The sequence below is a fragment of the Cebus imitator genome, unplaced genomic scaffold (assembly GCF_001604975.1).
Source record: "Cebus imitator isolate Cc_AM_T3 unplaced genomic scaffold, Cebus_imitator-1.0 Scaffold358, whole genome shotgun sequence".
Taxonomy (NCBI): Eukaryota; Metazoa; Chordata; class Mammalia; order Primates; family Cebidae; genus Cebus; species Cebus imitator.
This window is the reverse complement of record NW_016107673.1, coordinates 1,624,964-1,647,078: the sequence shown is the minus strand read 5'-3', so window position 1 is coordinate 1,647,078 and position 22,115 is coordinate 1,624,964. Positions and strand designations below refer to the sequence as shown.

The window sequence follows — 22,115 nt, the reverse complement described above, 5'->3', positions numbered from 1 at the left end:
TAAATTCCTGCTGAAAAGTGTTTGAACTGCAGATGAGAAAAGCTTCTATGACAAATTTCCAAGTGTTAGAAGTTTCAGAGGAAAATGGCAAGTGTTGATGCCCCCTCCCCCCCCCCGCAACCACCACCACCAACCACATGCACACATACCATGGAACATACTTGCATCTGGTAGCTAAGATTCCAAACTAGATGCCTTTGCCTTTTAAGAAGCCTATGGACCCTGATTTGATTTTTACTAAAAGTATATTAACTGAGTCCATTGGAAGCAAATACCATTTGATTTCAAAGGGTGTTTTCTTTTAGCATCGGAGATAACTCTTTCCTGTCTACCAATAATTCTGTTGTTAATTGGTAATTAATTGATAGTCAACTGATACTCAGTGTATCTACCCTCCCTAAATACTTTCAAATTCCAGGAGATATCTGTGAAGTATAAACTGTTGATGCTCTGCCCAGATGCCCTTGAATACCTTTTGCTGGTTCTGTGTGCTCATGCCCCAGCTTCAGTGTGTTTGTTTTCTAATTATTAGCTTTTGCAACTGTCTTCAGAGAGCTGCCCTTGAACTCCCACTGGAGTTTCACCTGTTTGCACAGATAACTGGAAGTGCCGGGGCACTTACTGTGACCCTGAGGTGCCCACAGCCAAGGACTTACTGGTACAGAAGGTTGAAAGCCCAGCTCCCCTGACTCAAGTCTGGGAAAACTCTGAGGTGTAATATATGCTCCAGAGCTCCAGTTAGCAATAGGCTGAGACTGGGACTCTGCCTGTATAACACCTGCACTTGGCTTTTTCCCCTCCTTCTTTTCCTGTGTTGTTCTTGCCTGCCCACACACTCCCTTGCAGGTCTCTCCTGTAACACCTCTTTCGTATAACTCACATGCAAATCCTCATCCTAGGACCTGCTTCTGGGAAACCTACCTATGATGATTCTGGGCAATGGAAAAGTTCAAGGAGTATCTTGCTAATAAAGAAAATAGAAATTCTTTCTACAGCAAGGAACATATGTACACCTACTTTATCAATCAAAGTCTCAGAAGGAAATAGTGGATAAACTCAAAGTAGATATTTGAAGAAAGTTTAGTTATAAAGGGACTACTTACAAAGGTGTGGACTGGGCTCAGAGAAACAAGGATAAGTGCCCACCTGGAAGCTAGGATCAGAAGATGCCATTGCCAACTCTAAGCCTTACTGGCAAATGGAGAGTGCGGCTTTGCAAGCTGGTGACAGAAATGTGTGTATGTGGAGAGGCTGTGAGACAGAAGCTGTGACCTTATGGGTTGCAGACAGCCTGCAGAGACCCTACAGGGAGTAAGCAGGGTGCATAAACACCCCAACCTCATGCTCCATCTTCCCTCTAATCTTTTGTCAGCACTTCCCCATCAGCTGAACATAATGGGAACTAGGGCTTGAGGGAGCCTGTTAATGTAGCACATCTAGGTTAGCATCTTAGGGTATACAGCAGGTGGAGAAGGGAAAGGAGAGGATCTGAGGGGACAAACAGAAGCTTTCCAGCACGCTTGCCTACCTATCTTAAACACACACACACACACACACACACACACACACACACACACACAAAGTTTAGCTAATTCTTGATCTTGACCTGTGAACAGATACACATAAATAAACATAATACACATACACAAATACATAAATAAACTACTTTTCTCTCTGCTGACCTTGTTTCCTTCTATCTTATTTGTTCACACATTGAGGGACCCAGAGATAGGCTGCATGATGTGTGAGAAGGGAACATCAAAAATCAAGCGACAAAATACATTTTTATTAAAGTCTGAGTATGGCTTTCGGGTATCGGCATAGCCCCAGCACTTCAGCCTCTAAGATACTTAATGTAGAGTAAAATATGACTCACAGAGCCCACTGCCATAAGATTTATCATCACTTTGACCTCAGTATTTTAGTACAAAAAGGTCCAAACTACATCTTTAGAGAATTATACCCATTTTCTCACAATTGACAACAAAATGCAAATCAAAGATCTTTATGTTGCTTTTTGTAATGCCCTATCTGATTGCTTTCTCACTGGTCCAGTGCGAAGATGCCCTCATTATTCTATTTACTCCCAAACGTTCTCATTATTGAAAGCAACACTTTCTTCCTAGTGGGCTCATTTTCTGTTTTTGAAATGGTCACTTTCCTTGGATTTTGGCTTTGGCTTGATTCAGAATATAAGGCACTACAAAGTGTGTAGAGTGGGGAATAAAAGGTCACTCTGTTATTTTAAGGCCTTTGAGATTAATCATGGCAGACAGCATGGGTCCTTGGGATGCTGGCAGGAACTGATGCGGGTGGGATGGAGGATAAAAGATGGAGAGGCACCCCTCCCATGCATCCCTGGAGGACAGGCAAGGCCCAGCAGCTACTATCTTTTTGGCCTACAACCCTCTCTCTGCTGGGTACTCTGCAGATGCCAATACAACTAAGTCAAAAACAGGTGGGGTGCACTTTAACAAATGGCCTACCGGGTTGTCATTTCTAAGTATTAAAATAGTATATATTGGGGCCCAGCACAGTAGCTCACGCCTATAATCCCAGCACTTTGGGAGGCCAAGGTGGGTAGATCACCTGAGGTCAGGAGTTCGAGACCAGCCTGGCCAACTTGGTGAAACCCTGTCTCTACTAAAAATACAAAAATTAGCTGGGTGTGCTGACCAGAACCTGTAGTCCCAGCTGCTCTGGAGGCTGAGGCAGGAGAATCAATTGAACCTGGCAGGTGGAGGTTGCAGTGAGCTGAGATCACACCACTGCACTCCAGCTTGGGCAACAGAATGAGACTCCATCTCAAAACAAAAAAGGAAAAAAATTGGGCTATTTTCTTCAGAAATTTTATGTTTAACCATATTTTTGAGGGGCCAGTGGACTTAGAGGATGGTGATTGTTTAAAAATGTTTGTAAACACTGGGCTTCATTCCATGGCAGCAGGAGGCGAGTGCTGAGGTGGAGGGTCAGGCCTGTGTGATCCTGAGCAAAGCACCCAACCTTCCTGAACACAGCTTTCTTTTAACAGTAACGGAATTGGGGTGGACAGACTCCGAATCCTCTTCTTGGTCTGACACTGCATTTATGGCAGCCATTAGCCCCGTGTGGCTGGTCTGAACTGAGATGTGCTGCAAGTGCCAAGCACACACCAGGTTTCAAAGGCTTAGAACAAAAACAAATGCAAAATAGCCCATTACTACTTTTTATGTTGATCACATGTTGAAATGATCATGTTTTAGGGTATATTGGGTTAAATAAAATCTAAAAATTAATTTTACATGTTTTCACTCTTTTAAATGTGGCTACTAGAAAATTTGGAACTACATGTGTGTCATATTTCTACTGGACAGAAATGTTTTAAAATGTATGTTTCTGCGTTGCCATTTCTTTTGTGTGCACATCAAATTCTACAGAATTCAAAGTAGTCTTGCTTGGGGGAAAAATGTTTCATTTTCCATTCAAAACTCTTTTACCAAAAAAGTAAAGATTTCATGTCATATTAGGTAAGTGTTTAAGAGTGTTTGAGGGAGGGGGCCAGGCATGGTGGCTCACTCCTGTAATCCCAGCACTTTGGGAGGCTGAGGCAGGCAGATCACCTGAGGTTAGGAGTTTGAGGCCAGTCTAGCCAACATGGTGAAACCCTGTCTCTACTAAAAATACAAAAATTAGCTGGGCATGGTGGCACATGCTTGTCATCCCAGCTACTCAGTAGGCTGAGGCAGGAGAATTGCTTGAACATGAGAGGTAGAGGTTGCAGTGGAGGAGCTGAGATTATACCACCACTGTCCTCATGGTGGTGGCAGCCTGGGCAACAGAGTGACACTCCATCTCAAAAAAAAAAAAAAAAAAGTGTATGTGGAAGGGAACACCAATGTTTCTTAAACTAAAATTTCATTTCCCTCCTCCTTCAAATGAAGCAACAGTGGCAGTCTTTTGGCACTTAGTCCTGAGAACAGTAGAACATTGCCAACATGCAGCCACATGAAAAGGGATAGTTTCAAAAGTAAAGCTCAATCCCCAATCCACCCACCCCATGTATACATATGCAACATCTCTTCTCCACATGAATGCCAAGTATATAGAAATTACCTAAGTGCTCAGCCCATGGGATCCAAAAGACCCATGTGCAATAACCACTTCCTACTATGCTTCAATTGCTGGGCTAAATAATGAACAGTGGACAGAGACAAGGCATCCAATACACGTGAGGACTGATGATCTGGGCAAAAAGAGCAGCAGAGGGAAGATCTGAAGGTTCACATGAGCAGAGCGGAGGGAGGGTAGGTTCCCTGCAGACACTGATACGTACATTTGCATTGATCAGGAAGGACCTTGGATGTCAGGAAAAAGATCTAGGACCTGATGTGAAAAGCAATGGTCAGAATGATCGAATGGAAGCCAAGTTTTAGGGAAATCATTGCCCGCTTCTCTGCCATGCTATAGCATGTGTATGTCCCCCAACTGGAGAATGTTATTAGATTCCAATGCCACCTAACATCATTCCCTTACTTTCTCATGAATGCATATCTTTGCCTTCCCAAGGGAAAATTATACATTCCTCAAGGGCAATAACCGGGGTTGATTTTTGCTTCATTTTGTTTTGTTTGAAACAGGGTCTCACTCTGTCACCAGGCTAAAGTACAGTGGCATAATCGTCGTTCACTGCAGCCTTGACCTCCTGGGCTCAGCTGATCCTCCTATGTCAGCCTCCTGAGAAGTTGGGACCAGAGGCACGTGCTACCCAGCCTGGCTAATAACAAAAGGTGAGTAGAGTAGGAGGTCTCACTGTGTTGCCCAGGCTGGTCTTGAACTCCTGGGCTCAAGCCATCCACCCACCTCAGCCTCCAGAAGTGTTGGGATTACAAGTATGAGCCACCATGCCCAACCTGATGTTTATTCTGAATATCTTATGACTTTCAGAACAGTATTAGGCATAAGGTAGACACTCAATGCTTACTTAGAAAAAATAAATTGTGTGGAATCCTGGTTTCCTCTTCTTTCGTTTTCTTTGTAAGGAAAATGAAGAGAGAATCCAAATTTCTCATAGGTGTCCCTCAGGGGCAAAAGTGTAAATCAGTTTGCCTTCTGTCACCTTCCCTTCTCTTTTCTATACTTTTCTTTTTTCTTCCTGGGTTCTTAACCACCAACATTTTGCTGCTGGAACTCTTAGCCCTTGACTTCCATATCTGGAACCCAAATTTCTCCCTTTTTCTTTTCCTCATTCATCTTCCTTAGAGCCTTAGATCACTGATGTCCCTTTCTTTCATCCAGTGAGTTCCTGGACCAGACTATAACTGATCATCTACTTTAACAATTTGGCTGTCCTTGACACAGCTCTGCAACTTGCCTAAAAACTCTTCTGCTGAGTTCAAATGGTCACATAAATAAGAAAGATATCAATTAAAGAAGTTTAGAAGGAGCCAGGAATTGCTACATGAGTGACAGGCTGTTTGACTATGACTATTCTGTGAATGAAAAATAGTTTATACCCAAGTGTGACTTGGGAGAGGGTGGATCATGTTTGATTAGAGCCTTTTTTTGACTAAGAAAAAAAATAATAACTTTTCACTTCCCAGGAAGTTTACAAAGCCCCCTCTCTCTCTCCCTCTCTCTCTCTCTCTCGAATTTACAAAGCCTCTCTCTCACTGTCTCTCTCGTTTGTTGTCCTGACATTAAACTGATAATTTCAAAATTACTTCAAGAAGAAACAAAGAGTAGGCCAGGCGTGGTGGCTTACCTGTAATCCCAGCACTTTGGGAGGCCGCGGCAGTATCACTTGAGATTGGGAGTTCAAGACTAGCCTGATTAACATGGTGAAACTTTGTCTCTACTAAAAATTCAAAAATTAGCCAGGTGTAGTGGTGCACGCCTGTAATCCCAGCTACTTGGGAGGATGAGTCAAGAGAATCACTTGAACCCAGAAGGTGGAGGTTGCAGTGAGCCAAGATTGCACCACTGCACTCAAGCCTGGGCAACAGAGTGAGACAAAGGAAGGAAGGAAGGAAGGAAGGAAGGAAGGAAGGAAGGAAGGAAGGGAGGGAGGGAGGGAGGGAGGGAGGGAGGGAAGGAAAAAAGGAAGGAAGGAAGGAAGGAAGGAAACAGAGTAAGTTTCTCTTCCCTGGAATATTCTTATTTTTTTTTTTTATTTTTTTGAGATGGAGTCTCGCACTGTTGCCCAGGCTGTAGTGCAGTGGTGTGATCTCAGCTCACTGCAATCCCCACCTCCTGGGTTCAAGAAATTCTCCTGCCTCAGCCTCCCAAGTAGCTGGGACTACAGGCGTGCGCCAGCATGTTCAGCTAATTTTTTTTTTGTTATTAGTAGAGACAGGGTTTCACTATGTTGGTTGGGATGGTTTCCATCTCCTGCCTTGGCCTCCCAAAGTGCTGGGATTACAGGCATGAGCCACTGTGCCCTGCCCCACTGGGTTATTCTTTAGTTAACTTTTTAGAGCTTTAACCATCTGAGGTAGCCAGTTCATTATTGGAAAATATGGCAGAAAACCATTCACACACTTCATGTACAAATACTTCAAGGATCCTGGAACCTTGAACAAGGCTCTTTGTAAAGTGAGAGTTAAAACCAGAGGCAGATAAACTGCAACAGATTAAGAGTTAACTTTGTTTATAAAGAGTAATAACTCTGAATAAACATTTACAGGTTTTTTTTCTCTTATATTGCTTATAATGTAGAATTGCAGCCTGGCTGCTACTTCTGCTGTTATTTTTTGTTTAATAGAAAAAAGATCCAGTGATGAGTTCTAAAGGAAGTCTCTGCTTTTTTCCTCACGACTCCAGAGTGGACTTGGTCTAACCATTTGCTCAGCACAAACTAAATTGCAGGCACATTATGTTAAAGAAATGATCTTTCTTGGTAGGCTTGCTTTTGCTAACCCACACCACGCGGTAACCATGCTCTACGCATTCCCTCCTTTACAGCAAGGCTGGAGGTGATCCCAGTTCCCAGCCCCAGTGCTAACTCCACCCCATTTACTCCTGTCAAGAACGCGCATCTTGTGTTTTCAAAATTACACAACCCCCAGTAATTCTGATCTTCCTCTACAGGGAGTGAGGAGGAAGATCAATATCCGCTGACCCCCAAGAATCACTGCCTTAAACTAATGAGCAGTCTCCTCCTTAAGGATTCTTTTAGGTTAAAAAACGATGCTTGGAGAGGTAACCAGTAGGATGAGGCTTCCATGGCAGAGATTAGATGAAACGAGAAAGACGCTTCTTCATTCTTACCTTCCAAGACTGTTGGCTGTTTTAGTGCCCAGTGAGCATTCTTGTCTTTCTTACAAGATGACCCCTATGTAAGTATTCTGGTAACAGGTTAGCCATCCTCTTAATGAACTGTGTGTGTGTGTGTTATATAATTATTACTGGACTGACTGAACAACCATGTGTACAGTATATGTCTGTGTGTGTGCTTATTCAAGAGTGTTTAAAAAGGAGAGAGGAGCATGAATCTCTCTTATTCTGCAGGCACATTCATATACTGTGTTGAAGGAAGAGAGCCTCGGCTTCTGAATGACAGATCTGTTTAATTTTTTAAATAATTTTTGCGATAACTGTAAATTCACATGAAGTTTTAAGAAATAATAGAGAGATCCCCTAGACGCTTCACTCAATTTTTCTCAATGGAAACATTTTGCATAACTGTAGAACAATATTACAATCAGGAAATGGACATCAGTGTAGTCCAAATGCCTTATTCAAATTTGATGAGAGTTTCAAATGCTGTCATTTGCATGAGTGTATATTCAGTTATATGCAATTTTGCCACATACGTGATCTGTTTTTGAATCTCAGTTCTGTGGAGTTCTTGCTGTGTGATCCTGAGGAAGCTCTTTGACTTCTGGAAGATCCATTTTCCTCATCTGCAAAATAATGTCTGCCTCCTAAGGATGATGTGAGAATTAGGTAAGATAATTTCTGTCGAGTTTCTAGCACACTGGACTCTCAAGGAATGCTGGTTTCCTGTTGTCTATTGCTTTTCGCTTCTTCTCTCAGTAGTAAGGGAGCTATCACCAGTTTCTTGCTAAAATAACCAGACCTGTGGGTTGTAATCCATCAGGCAGATCCTTCAAGGGCAACACATTTAACCCTACAGCTCAAAGAGAACCATGGCCTGGACTTGGGATCCCGTTCGACTGCAAATCTCGGGAGGCCCCCGAGATCAGAAGTGCAGGGACGGGGATTAAGAACCTGAGATTCCGGGGTAGGGGTAGGAGGTGGTAAATATCGAGCAACTGTTGGCCTGAGAATCACCAACTCCAAGGACTTTCCTTCCTGTGTGGCTTGTGGTCGAGGGTTGGCTTCACCCGGAGAAGGCTGCACAGGGGCGGGAGCCCCTGAGGACGTGGTGGGCAGGTGCGGAAGCCAGTGTAGACCCGGCAGGAGGGTCGCGCTTGCTCTACAGGGTCTGGAGTCACTTCTAGAGCCCTTCCGCCTCCTGAACACCCTTTCCAATGACGGCCAATGGACACCCGAGGGCTGGGAAATCAGGGCCGCCCGGGAGCAAAAGAAGCACCGGGATTTCCCCCTTAAAGTCCCGCTGGCTGTAGGCAGGGCCCTTCCTCTGCGCGGAGTCGTTGCGGCCCGAGTGTCCGCAATGCTGGTGAGTGCAGGCGTGTTGGGAAGGAGAGGGTGGCAGCGCCAGCCCCAGCTCGGCGGCGATCTTGGGGCGCCAGCCTCCTCCACCCGCACCCGGAGCCCCGGCGCTTCAAAACTTCAGATCGCGGAGGCGGGCGCTCCGAGGGGGAGGGCGCGTCAGCTAGGGCCCAGGCTGCGCCGCCTGCTCCTCCCTCTGCAGCCGGAGCCGCGCGGGCCGCAGAGGAGGAGCCGCGCCCGGGCCGGCGTCGCCCTGACTCCTCCTCCCCGCGCGGGCCCGGCCCTTCCTCCCAGGCGATCAGAGCTCCGGGTGGCCGCGGCCGAACCGGGAGCTGAGCGCGCTGGGCGCGGCCGTCCCGCCGCCGCCGCCGCCGCCGCCGCCAAGCCCAGAGTGCGCTAGCGGCCATGGTTCCTGCGGCGGCGCCGGGCGCCTGAGCCCCAGGACGCGGTAAGTGGCACAATCCTGGGACCCGGACTCACGGCCTGGGGGTGTGCGGAGGCCTCGCGCTGCCCCCGCGCCGTCGGCGAGGCCCTGCGCGCCCGGGGCGAACTGGGCACCAGATCACGCGGGGGCTTCCTATTCGGGGGCCCGGGCCGGGGCCAGCGCAATCCCTGCGGGCCGGGAGGAAGCGGCGGCCGGGCGGAGGACTAGGCGGGGAGGGGGCGGCTTCGGAGGTGGGAGGAGGGGCCGGTCCCGAGGCTCGGGCTGCGCTGACTGGGGGCGGGCCGGCGGGGGCGGGGAGGATGCGCGTTGCAGCCCGAGGCCCCCGAGAGCCGCGCTTTTGTAAGAGCTGGCCCCTTACATATGGAAATGACGCTCACGCGGGTCCCCATTCGCGTCCTTTTGAAGGACGCCCTCCCGGAACCGCGGCGCCGGCTGCGAAGTATTGTCCGGCTTCTCCAGCCCTAACAAAGCGTTCTCCTTCGCTTTGCAGAGCGCCGGAGGCGGGCGGCCGGCTGTGCGGGCGCTCCGGAGAGGCCGACAGAAGGTAGGCGAGGGCGGCGGGGCCGGGGAGCGCTGTCTGCCCATACAATGGGGTGTCTGAGGTGTCTGGTGGTGGCGATGGGCAGGCGGGTTGGGGACGCATCGCAGGTGGCCAGGGACTTGGGAGGCGCCCCTGTTCTCCGACCGCGCCTCCGCTTCCCCGCCCGGCAGCACCGCCGGGTTAGGGCACTCTCAATGCCCCCGGCGCCTGCCTGGAGCTAAAAGCCGCTACTGTGCGCAGTCCGAGACCGGACTTGAGTCCCAGAGGGAGCAGAAAGGGAGGTGGTTCCGTTGGCATGTGCCGCCCGCACAGCCTTGTGATTGAGACGCTGAAGAGGAAGCTGCGTGGGGAAACCCAAGGTGTTAGCCTGGGCTGTCTGAGTAGCGGAGAGCTGCCTGGAGCCCGGAAAGTGGAGATTTTGGAAGGTGTGTGGGTCGATGCGCGTAGACAGCTTTCCCAGTGTTATGCCTAGGAAAGGGGAAAGAACAGAATGACATTTGGTTGTTGCCTAAAAGGTGTGGCATGGAGGTGTGGAGTGTCGGGGAAGGAAACTTCCGGCAGCCACGCTTCTGCAGCTACGGAAGCGGCCCCTGACAGAAGGACACTAGGTGATGGGAACAGTCACTGCTTATAGCTCTTGCTGCGAAGTTAAAAGAGGTAGAGTCGAAAGAGGTATTTTCGCTGACCGCAGCCCTGTCTACCCGGGGTGAAGGCATCAACAGAATGGGAGCTGGAGACTGTCCTACCACATATCATGTTTCCAGGCAACTTGGATATTATGAGATCTGCTTTCTGCACCTAATTAGGGCAGATCCTCTCCTAGTGTTGAGGACTTCTTAAGAGGGGTTTGCCATACTGCTTAACTCCTGAATTTATTACTCCAAATAGATTGCGCAGTTGTTTTCTGTGATTGACATGGTAGCTCTGTAGGATGAGAATCCTGATAAAGTCCATCCTGACACAGGAGGGAAGCTCCTGAAACCACGAACGTTTCTCAGTTGGGTCCCCTTAGACACCGGAGGCTTGATGATCTAACAAGGAAAATTGCTTTTTTTCTGCCAATTTGATTTTACTTTGGGTCTTCTCTTGTGGTGAGGATATTCTACAGGGGCTGACCTGGAATATTGGTAGCTCTTGGTCTGGAGGTGGAGGAGCTGTGAGGATTTCCGGAGTGTGTATAAGAGAAACATTGCAGGCTGGCTGAAAGACGAGTTTGTGTGTGGTGGTCTCTTCGGCTGTTGTCAGTGTCCTTTGGGAGGTGATGTGAACTGCCCGGGAATTTGTTTGCAGATTTGTTTATTTTCCCTGTTCTCTGGTGATTCTTTACAGGGAGGCATTCTGCAGAGTGAGTAAAAGGTAGGATGAATGTTCCACAGCGCTGGGCATCAGCAAAGTCGTTGCCAACATAGGAAAAGGCTTCACAGGGGACAACTGAGAGGAAGCCATCATACTCACAGTCTTCGCATTAAAATGTCAAGGAACAGTCATTTTAATAGGCACTTGCTTAGAATGGCATGGGGTTCTTTCTTCATATTTCTTTTTCATTTTAGATGTGTAATGACCCTTAATACCAAAATATGTTAACTGTCACAGAGGGAGAGAATAGGGCTCCAGTGAATTCTGAGCAGCCAATCTTAATTTAATAGGCAGTATTCTTATCATGAGTCAAGTGTTCAAATAAATTGTTTTAAATGTCACTGCAAATGACTTTCTAAACTAACATTTTACCAATCTTGATGCTTCTATTTTGTGTTGATAATGAAAATACATTTTATCAGTCTTACATTGATGAACGGTTGGCAAGTTTAGCCAGAGCATTTTAAAAGGATTTAAAAAGCATAAAGCCTTTTTAGAAGGTTTATTTTTATAGAAGCCAATTCATTTGTAAACCAATAAATTATCTGGTTTGAATTCTGGCTATTGAACTGGCATCTGTTAGGCCGGGGCTTATGGAGAGACGCGCGTAGTGAAGCTTGCAAAAAAAAAAAAATTTTTATCCTATTTATGAATAAAATAGAATTTTGAAAAGATTATGAGATTCTGAAAGTGAGCATCCTTGTTTGAAATTAGGACACTTCCTTACTGCAGTTTAAGTCAGCAGTTAACCATTTATTCAACCTTTTGGATGGAAAAGTTACAAATCATCTATCTGTCTCCTAATGCTCATTTTAGAAACAAAGTTGCGAAAATATTGTTCATAGGTGTGAGAAGAGAAGGTCATCTTCACTTATACCTCAGGGTACCGTACTCATAGCCTCAGGCATCCTAAATTAATGTGAGTCAATATGGCCCAAGAAGTGGAAGTTGTTATAAGCTTTCTCCCCCTCTTTTTTTAAAGTAACAAACATGAAGCTCTGTTTTCTCTTTCTGTAAGCTACTTAGTAGTTGATTACAGGTTATTGAATGCACATTGTGCCAGGCTCATGGTTTTCTTCCTGCAGCTAACCTGAGTTAACTACTTAATTAGGTACTCTACCAGCTATTAGATTGAACAAAAGCATGTGTTTATTTCATCCTTCAGGATAGTAAATAATAAAACATTTCGAATAAACGCTAATAGGATTCCCTTAGTTAAATACTACAGTGTAGTTGGCAAAGGTTATTATTTTTTCAAATTTATTTAATGTGACTTTTTTTCTGTGGATTTAAGCTTTTGTGTTTTATACCATGATTTCATTCACAGTGATGTTGGTGTGCTTTTGGTATCCAGTTATAAGTGAGACACTGAGCAGAGAGGAAGCATTCTGACAGTGATCAGTTTGCTGCTAAGCAGCACTAGTTTTTGGCAGAAGTGTTCTCCTATATAAACTCATAAATGGCTGCAACTGCTTTTTCTATTCAGCTTTTACTAAACTTGAATTTATTCTTATCACTCTTTCCTTTTATACCGAAATTAGTCCAATATGGTGAACCTGGAAATCTTTACAGCAGATTAAAGTATTTGCAGAAAAGAGAGAAGAAAAAGAAACTGTTTAATTTGATCATTGGCATTATTAAGCTCCCACTTGCCAAAGGGTGAAAGCTAAAGGCATAAATGAAGAGCTTTGCCCAGGTGGGGTTTGTTGGTGTTCATCATGTCAGCTGTACAGTAAGTAAATGAGTCGCTGGTGGTCACTGCCTGGTCTGTGGACCCCCAACAGCTATGTCTGCACACAGGTCCAAAAGCATCTATTATGATGCCCTCTCAAGGAAAGCAGCTGAGCAGAGAGGGGCATGCAGGCATTCCACAGAGCTCTTCAGCTGCCGGACCATCTGGAGGGGAAATAAAAGGCCTGGGCTAGGGGCTCTGGCATGGTGCATATTTATTATTTGGTTTTCACTTGCCAGACTTTGTCCCCTTTTCACTCCCTCTGGCCCAGAACAGACATCCCCTTTGGCTGGGGTGTCATTCTTACAAGCTCCTTTCTGTACCTCGGTTGAAAACTGAGAAGTTCATAAAGTCACATATCTACTCATGATTGTAGCCACACCTCCACCTATTTCGCTTGCGGTCCTATTTGGCACTGTGATTTCATCAGCTGGGGTAATGAACACCGCTGTCAGAGTCGGCAGTGTTTTGGCAGGCTTGTTTTGAGTTATTTGGATGGAAAATGCTCAGAATAATTCTCATTATGGGTGATTATTGAGTGGTAAATGTTTTGATTAATGGTTCTGTGCATCTGCTTCTTATTTCACCATCCCCAGTTAGAACTCCAAAATATAACCTATACTGGTTCTTTTATTCCAAAAAATCATAAACCCTTCTAACAGTTTGATTGGAAAGGTAGCTGGTGAGGAGAGACCCAGGTTTGTTATGGCAGGCTTCATAACACTGGAGCTCTTCTCTGCAATTTGAAGGATAATTTCTCACTCAGAACACCACTTTGTTAATCTCTGAGTAAGATTCCTGCCTCTGGTGGGTACCAGTTAGGGTTTGACTCTGAAAAGCATTGGATTGCACAGATTATACATAAGTATTTATTCTGGGGAAATAATTTAAGAATTATCAATTCCTGGACAATGCCCATTATTGAAGATATGGGATGCTTCATGATCATTTTTATATAAGAATTTATTTCTTTCTTGCCCTAAATCTCAAAGCTGCTTTAGAAAAAAAAGGGAATGTGTATTCTATTTGTATATCCCTAGTGCCATGTAGGCTATAATTATTCAATAAATGGATCAAGGAAGGTAGGGAGAAGGAACTCTGCCTCTCAATTCCAATGTGGAAAAGTTTGTGGGCATGGAGTGTTCTGTGGTGATTTCTGCTGCTTAGTACTGTTCAACTGGCTAACACATAAAGGTAGAGATAAATGGTTTGCTAGTGACATCATTTCACAGGTCTCATTCATGTGTTCTCTGTGCATGTATAGGATTGAGGGATAATATATCGAGTGTTGCACTAGAGTTCAAATCTTGGCTCCACCCCCATTTTGTCCAAGGATATTAGTGCTGTATTTTTGGACAGTGGCTTAATTTTGCCAAGCCCCAATTTCTACATATTGCATGGGAATATGAGAACATCTGCTTCTAAGAATTGGGAGGATTAAATGAGATAATATACATAAGGTACTTAGTTTAGGCCAGACTCAGTAAATGTTCAGAAGTAATTCCCAATTACATTTCAGCTTTCTGCTTTTATTTGACATTAGATTTATCAGTAGCCTGCTTTTAAAAATAGAGGAGGCTCTGAACATGACCTGCTGCCTTTCTCATGTAGTAATATAATGATGCTTATATACATAGTACACTCCCTGCCCATTCTCACTGTCTGTTCTATAGCGTTTCACGTCTCTTGCTTTGCTTCTTTGGAGGTAGATCTGTAGATGATTCACTTGTTACCTCCTCTCCGGTTTACCACTCCTTTGTAGCTGCAAATGTTCTCTTGGTTATTTTAAATTCTCTCTTGTACCAGCTTTCTCTGGGATTAGCCACTCTTGCTTGCTTGCCACATTTAACCCTCAGAACAACCTTCCGGATAGATATTGTTATTCTTATGCTGTAATCGAGGGGACTTGAGAAAGGTTTTAGTATGGATTCTCCTCCAAAGTTTCGTCCCAAAGCAAGACAATGCAGCCGAAGTTTGTGAACCGTTTACCTAATTACTAGCCTATTGAATTAAACTTCAGACAGCTCTACACAGTACAGATCGGCAGTTGGTGTTGGCTTTCTCCTTCCTGCTTATGTCTAAGGCCGAAAATGCCTTTGAAAAAGGGTGGAATGGGGGAAGTGGCGGTGTGTATGTAGAAGAAATAGGCATTCCAAAATTTTCATATGCCCATTTCTGGAGACTTCATTTAGGGTATGTTTCCTCTCAAGGAATGATCTATACAGGAAGTCAATGCATGATATTTACCAAATCCCTCGTGTGAAGAACAGACTATACTCTGCATTTGGGGGAAGATATAAAAGAAATAGGAGCATGGATCTTAACCGTTGAAGAAATTTCTGCCAAGTGGGGAGAAAAAGAAATTCTTGTACATGAAATGACTGATGAACATTTGGAAAATAATATCAACCAGTAAAAATGCCTTCTGTGCCAAATGAGCACTGACAACTCGTCACCATGTGTCACATCTCCTGGATGTTTCAGTGTGAGCATTTGTTCCCCAGGGGTGGTACTTTTCTCCTCTTTAGTCAAGCACAGCATTTTGAGAAGGAAGGAGATGAAATAAAGAGATAAAGAAAAGAAAGCTGCCACAAAATGAGAGGTTTGATTTAGTGAAAATCTAGTGACCTTCCGAAGAGTGGGGCCTGATAGTGTATCAAATTTGACACCGAGTATGAGATCAGGACTTCTCAGTACATCAGTGTTTTATTCCTCTCTTTCATTGGTTTAAGATGGACAAATCCCCGCCCCTAAAAAGAATTTTTAAAAAGGGAAGTGTTAAAATTCTTTCGCTTTTGAGTTTTTAAACATATATGCAAAATCAAGCAAAAGAAGAGTCTTGCTTTTATGAAGTCGGTCAGATTGCAGCCCAAGGGACTGTTAAACTCAGAACTGAGTCTTGAGAGCCACTGCAGCCCTGAAAATCCCAGAGCATCTTGGGGATTCCCAGCAGATCTTAGTTGACAATTAACTAGTGAACTCCAAGTGAATCTCGTTAGCCAAGTGTTGGCCTCGTCTACATTCTTAACTCCTGTGGCTTTGCATAACAACTTGGTGTTTCTTTTCTGAGGCTTTGTTGTTTATATAGCACTCTCAACTTATTTTGAAAACATTTACATAGTGATTAGTTAACCCAACAGACCAATCCTGGGAAGACAGCCAGAGCTTGCAGCACCTTAGTAACAGAAAAACTGATAATTAGGAAAAGAGACCTGTCCAAAACCAGGAACCTGGACCAACATGTCGCTTTAACGAGTGGCCCCAGTAAAAACTGAGCTGTCCAGTAGAGCTGTGCACATTTATCCTCTGTGTCCACTCAGTTCTGCTGAAACTCCTGGCAGGATCATGGCTCTGTTCTAGCTTGTCATCTTTGGAACAGCTGTCTTTGGAAAAAAAAGCAAATGCAACCTAGAGCAACACTGATTTGTTTTTGAAAGCTCTTTTATTGGCTGGGTGAGGTGGCTCATGCCTGTAATCCCAGCACTTTGGGAGGCCGAGGCGGGTGGATCATGAGGTCAGGAGATGAAGACCATCCTGGCCAACATGGCAAAACCCTGTCTCTACTAAAAATACAAAAAAAAAAAAAATTAGTTGGGCATGGGTGGTGCACGCCTGTAGTCCCAGCTACTCGGGAAGATGTGGCAGGAGTATTGCTTGAACCCAGGAGGCGGAGATTGCGCCACTGCACTACAGCCTGAGTGACAGAGACTCTGTCTCAAAAAAAAAAAGAAAGAAAATTCTTTTATTTTCAGTTCTGGCTGTGTTCAACATCTTAGCTTACATTTTTCCTGTTGTAATGATCTGCCTTACAGACGATCACCTCTCAGAGAGTTTTCTCTGATTTGGCTTGCATTAAAGATGCTTGATTAGTGAGAGGTGCTGCTTTTTTTTTTTTTTATTTATTTATAGTCAAAGGACTGGTTCTGAGAGCCTTGTTGCAGATGGCTGAGGTCACCGCCCCAAGGGTATATGTGGTGTTTGGCATCCATTGCATCTGAAGACGCCTTCAGATGATGTTCAGATTTCAGGCTTTCTTCAGAAAATCCAGCACATTAAAAATACGTTATCATGCAAGGGAAAAAAAACAGATTTCATTTGTAAAATACAAGCTACCTGGAATTTTGTGATGTATATTTTTAACAAAAATGACTCAGTTGTTGATGTCTCCAAGTTTTTACTGATCCTAAGAAAGGTGATAAAATGGAAAGCCTGGAGTACAGGTAGGTGAGAGGGACGGAAGACAGGTTAACCAGTCATAAAGAGGTGAGATGCTCTATTGCGTGGAGGTTCCCTGAGATGCTGTATGACTCATAGAAATCAGTCTATGGCTCCTTTAAAACTCACTGTCTGAAAGGTTGAAATAGCGTCTTCCCTTTTCTCTAGGCAACTAAGCATTACCTAAAACTCCCTGGGACTAAAGCAAGCCTCAGGGAATATTCTTTCTGTCACACCTTATGTAATTGCACCAGTGAAGTTAATTGAGCTGCTTTTTGAGGAGCTCCTGTAAAAGGCATTTAGTTTTATGTAAACAGGGAGGTGCTTTTGTAGCAGACGTGCTGTTCATCTAGTGCCTCTTGCTGCAGCCCTCCCGTCTAGCTCTGATGGGGGCCATTTAAGCTGAATGAAGTAGAACGAATGCACTTGGCCACGTGGACCAATTGCAACATCTGGACAGGTTGTCTAACGCTCGCCTACCAAGAGGGAAGCTCAGACCATGTAGTCTGTTGGTGCTAACAATTAGTTCACTTGCACAGTTTTGCTGTCAAAGTGGCTTTTCACCTTCTTAAAATCCTGGGCTAGAAGACCTGATAGAGAACTACTTTCAGCCTTGAGTTTGGCAGTCTGGCTGTCCCCCTCAGGACCAGGCAAGAGAGGAGGGTGTCTTCTACCCTACATGACCCCCTTATTCTGGTAATGTTGCTCCCAGCATGATCCGAGCTTGTGTATGTGCTCCTGGTGTGAGTGCATGCGGGAGCATCACCGGCCAGGGCTGGTCCTGCAGAGACCGGGAAGTCTCGCTGTGGGGTGCACCAGAAACTGGGTGTTCCAGAGCATTCACTGGTGGGGTGCAGAGAAGGGGAATGTGCCAAGGACAACCACAGTAGGACTGGAGAGGCTGCCACAACCTGTCCTTGTCTCTGTCCTACACAGGTGAGCGCTGTGGGCTATGGGATGGATGAGGTGGAGCAGGACCAGCATGAGGCCCGACTCAAGGAGCTGTTTGACAGTTTTGACACGACGGGCACAGGGTCCCTGGGGCAGGAAGAGCTCACCGACCTTTGCCACATGTTGAGCTTGGAGGAAGTGGCCCCAGTGCTGCAGCAGACGTTACTTCAGGACAACCTCTTGGGCAGGGTAAGGTCTGGGGAAGAACATGGGCTGTGGGAAGTGGGGTGCAGTTCCTGCTGGGGTGCTGGGGGCAGGGCAGACCGCACATGTTGCAACTTGTTTCTAGCATCCTAGCTGTTATGATAAAAAGAAGAATGTGGTGGGTGTGACATTACAGTCCAGTTTGCTCAGGTGACGAGGGCCTGCTTTAATTTGTGCTCTTGAATTACAGAGCACGGTGAGCATCTTAGATAAGGAAGAAGAGGTAATGAAAGGATGTTTTCCAGCTTTTGTCTTGTTCTTTGTGGTTTATTTTATTGACTCTACATTTATCACTGGGCCAGAAAGGAGGAGGGTGAGATTTCCATTGAAGAGAAAGAAAATGCAATAAGAAAACTACTGTTATGACTTTTACCCCCAATGAAGCTATTTCTTGTGTGGATCATTTCTGGGTGAAGTATTAATAAAACCTTCTACTCAGGAAATAAGACAGAAGGGTAAGTAAATACAGTGCAGTTTCGTTTAAAACCCAGCACGATTTGCTTCCAGCAGGGATGTGAGTGCGCACGCCAATGTTAACTTCTGTGTTTGACAGCAAATAGTCATGTTATTACCATAGATAAGTCACAGATGTGAGTAAGGAGTGAGAGAGGGTCTTATTTTCTTCTTGCCAGTGGTGAATATTTGATCTGCCATTACCTGAGATTGCCTTCAATCCTCATAACTAATAGCTTTTATTTTTTGCCTTATTTATAATTAATTGCTATTTATAATCAATAGCTTCATTTATATGGCTGAGTCAAGTTTCTTGCTGTTGGTTTTTGGAATGATGGGAGAAAAAGATGGACAACACTTTTTGCACTCTGTTGCTTCATTCTGGTTTTTATCACATATAAATTGAGGAACCAGTCATGAGGCTTATTCCAGTGACTGAACTTCCTTTTCTTCATTTCACTTTCACTGTCTTTTAGCTGACAAGATAGGTAAGTTACTTCAGATATAATACCATGTATTGGCTTTCTGTAACCTGAGACAGACAGGAGTAGCAATCATCCTGAAATTAATGTGCGAAAGATGATATTCTCAGTCACTTGGCACATAAGTGTGATATTAAATGGGGCTCACACTTGAAAAAAAATGTGAATTCTTTGCAAAAACCGGAGCCATTCTTGGCTTCTTGTGGGGACAGGATTAGCTGTCTATAAATACATGTGGCCCCCATAAAATGCTGAAAATCTTGCTTTAATAATCTTAAAATGAAGCTTTGAAGATTGAACCATTTGCTCCTTATCATGTCATGCACTCATATATTTTCCAGTTCTGCCTCAGTCTTAGACACTGTGGGGAGCAAAAAACCTGGCATCTCCCTGTGCGTTCCTTGGGGATCTCAAGACTTTTGGTGTCTAAGGGATAGTATCAAAGGGCTGATCTGCTTTAATGCATGCTAAAGCCTGAAAAGGCATGATGGAACTAAAGTTTCCTTGAGTGGTGTTCTTAGGGTCTGCTGCGCCATAAACTGATTGCACCTTGGCGGCAGGTCCTCAGTTTGCTCTCCAGGTGTTGCACTTGCCCTCATTTTGTAGACTCGAACAGGGAACAGTTATAGATTGATTTGTTAACGACTTGACACTACCCTCCTGCTTTTGACACTTGCTATTTGCCTGCATGATGAATACTTACGTGGTCTATAGCGTGATATTTGCTTTGTGAGCCAGTGATAAAAGTTAAATAGATGGATGCATATTGATTTCATATGAGAGGTCCCTGGTGATGGTCTTGAGACTGGGGGTTGGCATGAATTAATGCACTACTGTTAAATTTGCATTTTTAATGAAACTGACTTATTCTCCTCAGATGATCACTCAAACTTGGCCATATGTTGTTAAGATACTCTATGTGGTCTGTAATTTTAAATTACAAGGAATAAATTCCATAGGATTCACTGGAGTCTTCCAAGTGTTACCATTTTCATGATGCATACAGTAGGGATTATAGTTGTAAAATTATAAGTGGTTTCTACTGCCAGTCGTCTTTCTGCTCTTTAGAAGATATTTACAGAAAAATTTGTAAGGGTTAGCAGCTTGGCTTAATAATTAAAAAAAAAAGGTAGCATAACGAATCTGAATATATTCACCTATTTGTTAATTCAGCAGACATGCATTGTGTGTCCTGCGTGCCAGGCATCCCTGCCGTCTTATGGTATAGGTTCTTCTGTATTAGTCCGTTTTCATACTGCTGATAAAGACATACCCGAGACTGGGTAATTTATAAAGAAAAAGAGGTTTAAGGGACTCCCAGTTCCATGTGGCTGGAGAGGCCTCAAAATCATGGTGGAAGGTGAGAGAGAATGAGAAGATGAGCTACACACCTTACTTGGTGGCAGGCAAGAGAGAATGAGAGCCGAGCCAAAGGGGAAACCTCTTATAAAACCATCAGATCTCGTGAGACTTACTACCACAAGAACAGTATGGGGGAACCCCCCACCAGCCCCATTCAGTTATCTCCCACCGAGTCCCTCCCATAACCCGTGGGAATTATGGGAGCTACAATTCAAGACATTTGGGTGGTGACACGGCCAAACTGTATCAGGGTCCAAGTTATTTATATTTAAATTTACTATAAACTATACTTTTCCATTAAATTGGCTTTTGGATGCATTAGTTTCCATCAACTTCCTGGATGCTTCTGGCTTTAATTTTGTCTTTTAAATCTTAATATAATTTTTAAATCAAATACAACTTCCACATTACTGCTGTTGGACTTGGGCTGAATTAATCCTTTTTTTCTTGAAAAAGAAGTAAGATGAAGCACATTGTCTCTCTCAACCAGGAATACGAACATTGTGTATTTATTTTTAAATTTTACAACCCATCTTCAATAACTTGGTTTTTTTAAGGGCTAATGTTTCTTTTAGCGATTGTTAATGACAGTAACTTAAATCAACTTGCCATTTCTATGTGTTTTACCAATAGGTCATTTCCCCCCAAATTATGTTTCCATTCATGTGTCTTGCTTTATAGCTGGAAACCATATTCACTTGAGCAAGGTGGTTACTGTGCAGGTGTTTGAAATGCTCAAGGCTTGTGGATTCCTGATTTGAAGGAAAAGGGATATTGTTGATACGTGTTTAGCACTAGGTTGTGAAAAGATTTCTGTCATATCTTTGCCATCAGTTAAGCACCTGTCGGCTAGGTGAGGCCCCATTACAAGGAGCTCCTCAAGACACTGAAAAACTTACAATCTAGTCGGGTAACATACATGGCAAATGAGTAGCACAGGGAGCAAATACTACAAAAATCTAAGGGAACCGTGGACCAAATTTTATCCAAGCAATTATACTAATTGTAGATGCTTAAATGAAGTGTTTCTGCATACCTCTCTATCTCTTTTATTAGAAATCAGGACATGAAGATAATTTGCCTTGGTTTTGTTGAAACATTTAGTTATATCCAGTTTTAAAAATGTGTTCTTGGCCAGGCACAGTGGCTCACTCCTGTAATCCCAGCACTTTGGGAGGCTGAGGTGGGTGGATTGCCTGAGCTCAGGAGGTAGAGACCAGCCTGGGCAACACAGTGAAATCCCATCTCTACTGAAAATACAAAAAATTGTGATGGTCACTTGTAATCCCAGCTACTTGGGAGGCTGAAACAGGAGAATGGCTTGAACCTGGGAGGTGGAGGTTGCAGTGAGCCAAGATCATGCTACTGCACTCCAGCCTGGGCAACAGAGCGAAACTCCGTCTCGAAACAAACCATTCTTTCCTTATGCAGTATACTAACTTTGAGACAAAACAGCCCCCTGAAGTTCTGAAGAGTTTCATTGCTATATTCTTTAATATGAATTTGGATGCTGAAATACCCTGTGTCCCTGGCACGCTTTGAAATGAAAATAAGCCACCAGGCAGCAGAAATCACCATTGGTTTCTAAAGTCCCATGGGTGCATGGACTTTGGTAATCAAAGGTGTGTTGAAATTTTTAGTACAGCTAGTGCTCGACTTACGACCACGATTGGTTCCAACAGACCGGTCGTAACACGATTTGGTCGTAAGTTGAGTAGGCTATATGCACGCGGAGATGGTAGTGCTGCCGGAAGCTGGTCC

At 44.3% G+C, this 22,115-nt stretch overlaps 1 protein-coding gene across 16 annotated transcripts in view; it reads left to right on the top strand.

The window, feature by feature from the left end:
* Window positions 1-8,878: 8,878 nt before the first annotated feature.
* NIN (ninein) overlaps window positions 8,879-22,115 on the top strand; it is a 107,959-nt gene continuing 94,722 nt past the window's right edge. For 5 of the 16 annotated variants that reach the window (XR_001818537.2, XR_001818535.2, XR_001818536.2 and 2 more), the window contains exons 1-3: window positions 8,879-9,061; window positions 9,549-9,602; window positions 17,839-18,042. Coding sequence is in view for 11 of the 16 variants with exons in the window: in XM_017506755.2 (XP_017362244.1) it covers window positions 17,860-18,042 (183 nt within the window). In the remaining 5 variants the exon portion in view is untranslated. The other 11 variants (XM_017506753.2, XM_017506754.2, XM_017506752.2 and 8 more) reach the window with 9 other exon arrangements.